The sequence below is a fragment of the Glandiceps talaboti genome, chromosome 15, assembly GCF_964340395.1.
Source record: "Glandiceps talaboti chromosome 15, keGlaTala1.1, whole genome shotgun sequence".
Taxonomy (NCBI): Eukaryota; Metazoa; Hemichordata; class Enteropneusta; family Spengelidae; genus Glandiceps; species Glandiceps talaboti.
The window spans coordinates 3521151-3532399 of record NC_135563.1 but is presented as its reverse complement, the minus strand read 5'-3'; the positions used below and the strand labels follow the sequence as shown (position 1 = coordinate 3532399).

Below are 11249 nucleotides of genomic sequence, written 5' to 3'. Positions count from 1 at the left end.
AACCCAGAGCACCGTGTCCGTGTATAGTAGGGAGACCACACCGGAATACGTGATAAATGTACTCTTTTGAAATGAGACTGTACTGTGAGGCCATATTTTTGTTCCTCTGTACATGTACAATAAGGGCGGGATCGCCGAAGGTCTACTTACTCTACATACACTGGAAACTTGAAGACGAGTTCAAAAAAGGACGACTCTTCAGAGAAACGTGATGTGAATGGGAATGGGATGAGAAATGTTGGAAACATAAAAATGAAACTTCAATGTAGTGAAGTAAACGGGAAGCTGACATTCATAATTTTCAATTTGTTCTGTGCACGTCCATGTTTCCAAAAAGCTTTCACTCTTTATATACTGGTGTTGACACGTACATTAACAGATTCCCTTTGAAAACGGGTGAGTAAATAGGGCAAATCATAGTTTTGCCCATCTGCGACTGTGTGTGGTGAGAAATGTTCATCAACAAAGACTCAGAACCATGGCATACACGGTGCTACTTGTGATGCTTTTAGATGATTTACAAAAGTGCCCAAGTCGATTTTACGATGTGCATTATCTTTCCCTGATATGGGGTTAGGGTCTTTGTCAGTGTATTGATTTGCAATGACCCTTGCTGACCTTATGCATACACTGGGTATTGATACGCTACTGTACATTCGTGAATTCCCACGACTCAGCTGAAGACCGGATGTGTAAATGTTGTCAAGAAATGAAGAAAGATATTGTTCAAATTCAATGGAAAACTTGAATTATCCAAACTGCTGGTTAGAACAATACTCAGTATTTCATCCCCACACAGCCCGAACATTTACGAAGTTCCGGGCCCGTTTTTTTAAACTGTGTAAAGTATATAGTTCTACTCAATGAGTAGTGTCTGTTTTGTGGCTATACAGTAAATAGTGTAGTTCCTGACGACCGTGTTCCGACGTTATCTTCGCACATTACTAAATGTGGGTAGAAATGTAGTGTAAAATTGGAATACGGTCGTCAAGAACTAGACTACTATGCAGTGGGAAGAAATCTCGATTAATGGACGAGTTATTCAGTGACGTCACTTTTACTCGGCAAATTACGTCATCGATTCATATGCATATTATTCCTGGTGCCAGTTTGTACATCTGCCATCAGCCAAAGTATCAGTAAGAAGAGTGTATAACGTATGCAAAACATGTAGCTCCTATACCTACACATAAGACACACTTACAGTGAAGAGAAGGACAGTGTCGACTTCCACAACATCAAGATTTCGGATAGGGGAATGTGTTTTGGTTGAACTCTTTCCGTGCAAGCTTATGTACATATTTTAGGAAGGCGAGGTAGAATGGGTATGACAAGTAAGGAAACTGTCATGAAGTAAATTTAAACCAAATTAAAATATAAATAAAATATTTTAAATCAAATTAAAATATACAGGGAAGGGTCTGGTAATGAAGGGACAATGGAAATGAAGAGAATGGTGAAATTTGAATTTGAATTTGATCCGACACCACTTGAGTCTGAACTCGGGATAACTGTAGTTGAACTTGAAATACTTATGCAGGACAGACACGAATGGATACGTATTGTAAACAAGTTATATGGGACCTGGTAACAAAGTAAAAGCTCAGCATTGATGCAACCAAAGTAAGACCATTATTTTCAACGAGATGTAGAAATGGATAATAAGTGTAAGGATCATTACTGTCGATGAGGGCGCATTTCAAACAACTGTGGAAATACTTGGGGACCGGTCAGTTTCTTCAGCCTGGGGGGGGGGGGTGCGGTGGATTCTTAAATAGGGCCGACAAAATGTCACTGACCCCCCCATCTGTAAAACCAAAAACAGGCTGACCCCCCTATACTTAATTCTAAAACATGATGACCCCCCATATATACATCTATATATACATATATATATATATATATATATATATATATATATATATATATATATATATATATATATATATATATAATATTCACATGACAGGTATTTTTTGATCGTGACTCAGTGTGGACTGCTTGACTGTCTTGCATCTACTTTATAAGATCCCGGGTTAGCACTATCATATTTAAATATATTGACTACACAAGGTAAATATATTCCAAAAGGAGTTTAATAGCATCTTGACAGTGAAAGGTATAGGAAAGCTTGAGCAGGGAATATGTATATCTGTTATGGGGGTCCTAGGGGGGTCTCCCCCTAGAAGCCCTGGAGATTTTTTACTCTGAAAAGTCAATTTTGAGACTATTCAGGCCCTTTCAGACAATAATGTCCAAGCTTTACAAGACAGCAACAACATGTAAAAAGATTTTTTTTTTGAAATATTAAGTTTGATAGCATCTTGACAGTAAGAGGTAGGGTGAAGAACTTGAGATTGGGATGTGTACACCTCATGTAGTGGGGGGGGGGTCCTAGGGGGTGGTGAGGTAATACATGTATATGTATATTTATAGTTATGCTTGAACTAATAAATAATATTAAAGAATTCATGTAAGAAACAGGGAGAAGAACAAATATTGACATGTACCACATTTCAGACAAGGCTATATGCCATTGTAGAAAAAGGATTTTTTTCTTCCATCACAATCCAAAACACAATGACCCCCCCCCCCATCCACAATTCTGAAAACAGCATGACCCCCCCTACTGCTAATTTCAAAAACAGAGTGACCCCCACCCTCCCAATCCACCGGACCCCCCCCAGGCCGAAGAAACTGACCGGTCCCTTACAGGGCAGCATCTGTGATCATCCATTATTTAATGTCACTAGTTTATATCAATGATAACATACGATAAAAGTGTACAACAGAGATGAGAATGTTATTTCAACAGCGGAACTGACCGTATTCGTGGAGTGAAAACATAATATGTATACTAAGGATAAACATAGACGACAGTAATAATACAAATAAAAGTTAGTGTAAAGCTATAAAGAAACGTACAATTGTTTATTGTCAAATTATTAGGGGGGGCTAGATCAATAGCTAATTGTAGAATTAACAAATTAAAATCGTTTAGTTAGGCCTCAGCCTCACCCCATCCTCGCTTTTAACTAAATTGGACAAAATTGAAAATGTTTCAGGCAGCATAATCGATTTCAAATCAGTATGTAGTAGTATGTAGTGCTATGAATACAAAGACAGTATGTAGTAGTATGTAGTGCTATGAATACAAAGACAGTATGTAGTAGTATGTAGTGCTATGAATACAAAGACAGTATGTAGTAGTATGTAGTGCTATGAATACAAAGACAGTATGTAGTAGTATGTAGTGCTATGAATACAAAGACAGTATGTAGTAGTATGTAGTGATATGAATACAAAACCAGTATGTAGTAGTATGTAGTGCTATGAATACAAAGCCAGTATGGAGTAGTATGTAGTGCTATGAATACAAACCAGTATGTAGTAGTATGTAGTGCTATGAATACAAAGCCAGTATGTAGTAGTATGTAGTGCTATGAATACAATGCCAGTATGTACTAATATGTAGTGCTATAAATACAAAGCCAGTATGTAGTAGTATGTAGTACTATGAATACAAAGCCATTATGTAGTAGTGTGTAGTGCTATGAATACAAAGCCAGTATGTAGTAGTATGTAGTGCTATGAATACAAACCAGTATGTAGTAGTATGTAGTACTGTGAATACAAACCAGTATGTAGTAGTATGTAGTGCTATGAATACAAAGCCAGTATGTAGTAGTATGTAGTACTGTGAATACAAAGCCATTGTGTAGTAGTGTGTAGTGCTATGAATACAAAGCCAGTATGTAGTAGTATGTAGTGCTATGAATACAAACCAGTATGTAGTAGTATGTAGTACTGTGAATACAAACCAGTATGTAGTAGTATGTAGTGCTATGAATACAAAGCCAGTATGTAGTAGTATGTAGTACTGTGAATACAAAGCCAGTATGTAGTAGTATGTGGTGCTATGAATACAAAGCCAGTATGTAGTAGTATGTAGTGATATGAATACACAGTCAGTATGTAGTAGTATGTATGATGTGGATACAAAGCCAGTATGTAGTAGTATGTAGTGATATGAATACACAGTCAGTATGTAGTAGTATGTAGTGATATGAATACACAGTCAGTATGTAGTAGTATGTATGATGTGGATACAAAGCCAGTATGTAGTAGTATGTAGTGCTATGAATACAAAGCCAGTATGTAGTAGTATGTAGTGATATATGAATACAAAGCCAGTATGTAGTAGTATGTAGTGTTATGAATACAAAGCCAGTATATTATACTTTGAATGTGACATCATTTCGGCAACTACTTTCAAAAGGTACGACATTAGGCCAGACAGTTTTTTAAAAAGTTGTTCAACGGGCCCGACCTACCCATATATTTGGCATTTAAATATACATTTTTTGGTGATGGGCAATATATTCTCATGCGGGCTTCGCATATCAGTAAAATGCACACTTTGTTTCAAAATTAAGGAGATTTCTTCATATTTTCTGAATAATACATGTAACAATATACATTTGAGTCTATTCCAAATAATATAGTATCTTATACAGTGGTTTACTTGGCATTGTATGAGATTAAATTAAGCTGTTGCATATCCAACGTGCACTATTAAAAAAGAATTGAGCAAAAGTTTACGACCACGGTAAGTGGGCTGAGCAGTCATTGGGTCATCAAAAGTCTGATAGTCTGAAAGTCTTGAAATGTTTTGTTCTTTATTTGGTTTTTTTGAAACCAAATTAAACTTCAGGAGAAGTCATTTACCATGTACACATCCGCAAAATATCTTTAAACTTTGCCGCAACGAAATACACTTCCAGATATATGTACTGCGCAGCATAATTATCTCAATTCTGGTATTTTAATACCATAAGTTCAAGCATCTAAAGACTTTGAATTGTAGTGTAGGTGACAGAAGGGATGGCTAAAATAATGCTTGAGTTTCATTTTTGGCGGGGCTTAAGATTTGTTGAGAGGAGAGGGTGAGAGGAGCTACAAAATATTTTGTAGCTACAAAATATGTTTAACCTTAAATTGTGTACATTTCCTAACTGTAGAACCGATATGGAAATCGATTGCTACGCAGTCAAATTGCAAGAGATAAAATCAATATGACTGAATAGGTTCTATATAAACTCAACCTGAAATATTTTGCTATCATTATATATGGTTTGTTTTTATATCTTTGTCAAGCATTGTAAATATTAAATTAAAAAAATCGACCTACCTATCCAATGTGATGTACCTGATGAACAGCTTTTTAATTTTTTCTGGCCTTACATATCATGTTTAATTGTGTATGCTAAAATAAATATTATGTAAATTGCACGCTAATTTATGGAAATTAGCCACATTTCTAAATTTTAAATGCATGATTGCACCAAGACAAAGTTCTGCCCCCTGGCAATTTGGTCAGGCTACGGCCCTGATTATGCTCAACGCCGTGACATACTTTAGGGGACGAGGGCATAGCAGTAATTATTGTCCCACTGTTAGTGTTTACACCTGGCGATTGGGTAGTACTTAATTTGCCAGATGTGTAGAGGTTGGATTAGCTCCTAATCCTCAGGTGCACATGCCCATATTTGGACTATAGTGTTTTTAATAATACTTAAATATTGAATGAACTTTTGTCTAATAAAGAATGCGTATTGATTTTAGCATAAATGAATTAAACTTCGTGAGAGTGTAAATAGACGTGGTGAAATTGTGTCCCCTGGACTTGACAATTTTTAACGCATAGATGATTGTCATCTAGATTACTAAGAACTTCATACTGTATTACAGTGTTTTTTTTTTTTTTTTTTTATCAACAGTGGCCTACTAATTTCAATTTCATTCCTTCTACAATTTGCCCGTTCGGTACTCCTCGGACCCTAGCTTTTCCTCTTGTAGTATTTTTGAGCTGTATATTTGGGGAATTTACCTGACGTTTGCTTGACTTTAGTGTTAAATTTCATTTACGGTTTCCCTGTATTTCTAGCAATGAGAAATGAGCTCACATCCAAATTTCGCATCGATATAAGTTGTATGCGCATGCGCCAAAGTGAAACAACAACAACATTGAGGCTTTAGTCCAAGCAAGGAGCTTGTCACCAAAGGTTGCCTATATTGTCAGTGACAATTCGCCCATGTTACTCGTGGACTAATATTTTTAAGGATTTCTTTCTTAGAGGTACGTGAGATAATCGTTATGTTTTCTATCGAGAAGTCATTCAAGAGAGCATTATTATTTACGTGTCTGTGCGCGACCGTCGACAAACCATGGAACTCTATGGTCAAACGTTTGATGACGTTTACATAGGCATACTGGTATTGCGAAACTGGGTCAGGGTTTATATGTGTATATATATATATACATATCTTATAGGAAACACTGTATTACTACAGTTGTCGTTCATGTATTAGGTTATACAGTAGAAAGAATAGTTATACAATAACAACAGTTACGTGTAAATGACGCAGTAAAACTTTATAAATATATTAACATTTTACCTATTTCTCGAGCTGCGTCATGTGTACACACACTCCACAAGTAATACATGGTATCAATAGGATGTGGGTCACTGGTAGGTCATCTTTAGTGTAAAATGTAAAGTAAACTTGCTTAGAATTTAGTCCATACGTTAACCATAACAAAACGCACATGCCCTTTAAAGTTTGTTGATTTAACTTACAGTTGTAATGAATAATTTGCATAATTAATTATTTTCGGTAATTAGGCTATATCTTTAGAATGCATACTTCAATTTCAATATACATTAGTTTATACATTAACCATAACAAAGCGCATATGCCCAATAAAAGTTTGTTGATGTTACTTACAGTTTTAATGAATAATTCGCATAATTAAAATGATTTTCGGTAACTAGGTTATATCTTAAGGATGCAAGATTCAAATTTCATATAATTTGGTACATATGTCAACCATAACAATGCTCACATGAAGTTTCTTGACGTAGCTTTTACTTTTGATGAGTAATTTGAATTATCAATGATCTTCAGTAATTAAGTTATATCTTTGGAATGCACTCTTCAAATTCCATATAATTTGGCACATACATCAATCATGAGAAAACACACACATCCTCTAAAACCTGTTGGTATAGTTTATAATTGTAATGGTAATTTGCATAATTAGTGATTTTCGGTAATTAGGCTATATCATAAGAATGCAAACTTCAAATTTCACCTAACTTGATACATCCATCAACCATAAAAATTCATACCTATTTGATGTAGTTGCTTATGTAGTATTTAATTGCGATGTATAATTTCCCATAAGTAATCATTTCGATAATTCGGCAATATCTTTAGAATGCAAACTTTAAATTTCAGATAATTTAGTACATGTATTTGTGATAAAAGACGTGCACGCGTCATATAAAGCTTAATTATGTCGCGTATAAGCTAAATGGATAATTTGCATAATTAATGATTTTTTGATAATTAGGCAATATGTTAACTATTCAACTTTCAAACTTCGTACAGTTTCATATCATTAATTTTCCTATTAAGTGATACATCTTGTATATGGCTATAGTACAGAATTGTTCATTCCAACAATGTGTGTACAGGCCCAACAATCTACGGTTTTGACCTTACCGGAGGCATTTCGTTTAAATTTGGTTATAAGTGAAAGTACATGAATTAGATGTGTTAGATGTGTACTATTGTAAATATATATTCTTAAAGTTAGTAGGAATACTAGTAATCTTGCTGTGCTTTGTGAATGTGGGAGACAGAAGTTGTCATCACTTTAAGATTTCTTCGTATTATTAAGTATTGGCTCAAACTCTTACGGAATGAGAATAGAACTTAACATGTGAAGCAATGTTAAAATTACCAACTAGAGGTAGCTGAGAACGGATATATAAATGTTGGGCGTATGAAGTAAAACATTGAGTGTTCCAGTTTGGTTTTATGATTGCCTGGACTGAACAAAATAATGGCAGTGAGACTCGTATAAGTGTTTGCTTTTATGTTGATATTGATAACCAAAATTGGCATCACGGTGCAGATAATGTAGATATTTACCGTCTTAACAAAACCAGGTTATCGCCTGAGAAATACATTTCTGTTACTAATACTAGCTAATATTGTATTTCTCAGGAGCGAACATTTCGATTTTGTTACCACTGTCACCTGTAGCGGGCGCTATTCCAAGTTACCGAGAAACGATCTATGTCAATTTTGTAATTGTGTGAATACCATTTTTTGTTTAGTTTGCCTGTGTTTAAGGATATCAGATATAATAATGTAATGCTATAATCTCTTAATCACAGCGATATAATCGGAGTCTTCCAAACCATTAACATAGAGGAGTAAGCTATTGAATATTTGCGTCCAATGTCGAAGAAAAGGGATCAGAGGTTACACGTAAGTATTCTGTATGAATACACAGTGATAGTTGGAATCAAGAATATATAATGATAATATCTATTTATCTATTTATCTATCTATCTATCTATCTATCTATCTATCTATCTATCTATCTATCTATCTATCTATCTGTCTGTCTGTCTGTCTGTCTGTCTGTCTGTCTGTCTGTCTGTCTGTCTGTCTGTCTGTCTGTCTGTCTGTCTGTCTGTCTGTCTGTCTGTCTGTCTGTCTATCTATCTATCTATCTATCTATCTATCTATCTATCTATCTATCTATCTATCTATCTATCTATCTATCTATCTATCTATGAAAGTGTTTATGAGCATTTTCTATACAAGTACATATAAACGTACAGTAAACGTATGTACGTGACGGTCCTTTAATATCAAAAGGAATACACAGGGAACCTGGTACACCCCTGTAACATTCACATAACTAGGGTAGGGTTGTGCACAATATCCCTGTAACAGCTCTGACCAACACACTAGGTGCAACATACCTAGATTTGACTGATGTGTAACTGGTATGCCAACATCAATGCAACACTGATGTGAAAATAGCAATGCAGTATATGTTTTTACAACATGTACATCCATGCACAAGAAAAGCTTCCACAGCCATGTACCAGCTATGTTAGCATAGCTGTAACATAGTTATTTCCCACAGCCTTGTACCAGCTATGTGAGAAATGCTTGTCAGATATGAACGAAAGGGTTGCTACAGGGTATTATTCCACCATAGCTGTTACATGTATGTGTACAACTGAGTGCTAGGTATGCAGTACACAGCTATGGTACTGGGATGTGCAAAACAGTCATGGCAGAGACGGAGGTATTCCACGTCCATTCAACAGGCTTATTTTTTCACAACCATGTACCAGGGCTGTGAAAAAATATACCCTGAAACCGGGCTGTGAGGCACACAGAGGGTACATAGCTGTGCTCTTCTTCCTAGCACTATAGGATGTGGCCACATCCTAGTGTTAGGATGTTACCTATGTATTTGGATAGGTTACCTATGTATTTGGATCATGATGGGACTCAAAGATCTCAAATTTATTTTTTTTATAACTTTTTCGTATTTTGAAGATTACAGTCTGGAATGTTGTAAATGTTAGAATCATCAAAAACATGTACAAGAATAATAGAGAGGAGCGAGTGAGAGAGAAGGAGAGAAAGAGATATGGAGAAGGACAGACAGACATGTACAGACAGGCAGACAGACAGACAGACAGACAGACAGACAGACAGACACACACACATGTACAGACTGACGGACGGACGGACGGACGGATGGACGGACAGACAGACCAGACAGACAGGGAATGATAGAGAAAGCTACACAGAGAGAGAGAGAGAGAGAGAGAGAGAGAGAGAGAGAGAGAGAGAGAGAGAGAGAGAGAGAGAGAGAGAGAGAGAGAGAGAGAGAGAGAGAGAGAGAGAGAGAGAGAGACAGAGACAGAGAGAGACAGAGAGACAGAGAGAGACAGAGAGGCAGAGAGACGGACAGAGAGACAGGGAGTGACATAGAAAGCAACAGAAAGACAGACAGACAGACAGACAGACAGACAGACATATAGATATATAGACTGAGAGACAGGCAGACAAACAGGCAAACAGACAAAGCTTCAACTTATTATATACATTATATCAATCTATATTTACATAGATAAATGTCACCTGGTCAACTGTGGTCCTAGAAAACTGGCAGGGTAAAGAAAAGGGAGACGATTTTAAAGTCAAACTGGACGGTCTACGGGACAGGGGTCTGCATTTGGATTCAGAAGAATACAAGAATAAAAAGGATCTGAAAAGGACTTTAGAAAGGCGAACTGACATACCAGCCAGGTATTGGCAAGTCAAAGATAGCAAGGGTAAGATGTTACAGAAAACCAAACCTGGAGGACGATATTCAGCATCGCCCGTCAATCCGGATGAAGGTGTGTGTATTGAGTTCACATTTTTTTTCAGAAATAGGAGGGACCATTATATATAGAGAGTAGAGAGAAAACTTGTTCAAATATTATCCAACATTTTTCGTATACAATGCCCTCTCCTTTGGGTTGTGGTAGCCTGCAAGATTCGTTCTGGGAAGCTATTAAAAGAGCGCCCCCAACGACGATTCTTTCAGTGTGAAATCCCCGTGTCTCTGCAAACTGGTTTTCCAGCAAAGTCTGACAAGTTTCAATACTTATTGTGTCAAGTCAGTCACTCCTCCAATTATGTATCAGTCACTCCTCCAATTATGTATCAGTCACTCCTCCAATTATGTATCAGCAATATAATCCATGTAATGCATTATGCACACTGAATATACTAAACCAGTGCATGTTTTCTTAACCGTGGTGTCTTATAACAATCGTTGATTAACCAACCAACCAACGTCCGTCTTCCCCCCCCCCCCAGACACGTCTGACGAGGAGTCTACTGGAGAACCACTGTATCGTCAATATGCCGACATGCTATCACAACAATCAACAGACGAAAGCTGTGCTACTGATGGTGACAGCGACAGTGACAGCGACAGTGACAGTGATGGTGAGACATAAGGGTTTGTGTCATATTGCTGTAGACGGTATTTAGGCTGCGGTCAGAATTGGGAGAGGAAAGAACAAATTCGGAGTGCTAAGGGGAGGTGGACTTAAAAATTCTGCTGGCCTGAGAAGGAGGGGTGGGGTGGGGGGTGGGGGGTGGGGACTTGAAATATTTTGCTATTGAGTTGTGACTCTTAAACCAAAAGAAATTATCAGTGCACATGTACAATTTCTTACGGCTCCGCAGCAGTAATGTACACTTCATTTGTTATCTATATTTACATGTATGTATGTGACAGATGATAGCAAATACAACGTGTCTGTCTTAATATTCCTCTCTGTTTGTATACATTAATAAATAATTGCAAA

General features: G+C 36.7%; 1 protein-coding gene across 1 annotated transcript; it reads left to right on the top strand.

The window, feature by feature from the left end:
• Positions 1 to 8313: 8313 nt before the first annotated feature.
• Positions 8314 to 10998, top strand: LOC144446840 (uncharacterized). Its single transcript, XM_078136681.1, has 3 exons — positions 8314 to 8343; positions 10016 to 10286; positions 10753 to 10998. The coding sequence occupies exons 1-3, from the start codon at positions 8314 to 8316 to the stop codon at positions 10893 to 10895; spliced, it is 444 nt and encodes a 147-aa protein (XP_077992807.1). The 3' UTR covers positions 10896 to 10998.
• Positions 10999 to 11249: the final 251 nt, after the last annotated feature.

Bases quoted from the DNA above. Each gene is read 5' to 3' on its own strand.
- LOC144446840 (XM_078136681.1), top strand. From the start codon at position 8,314: ATGTCGAAGAAAAGGGATCAGAGGTTACAC. The intron at 8,344-10,015 runs GTAAGTATTCTG...ATATTTACATAG, and splicing joins AAAGGGATCAGAGGTTACAC to ATAAATGTCACCTGGTCAAC. The intron at 10,287-10,752 runs GTGTGTGTATTG...CCCCCCCCCCAG, and splicing joins GCCCGTCAATCCGGATGAAG to ACACGTCTGACGAGGAGTCT.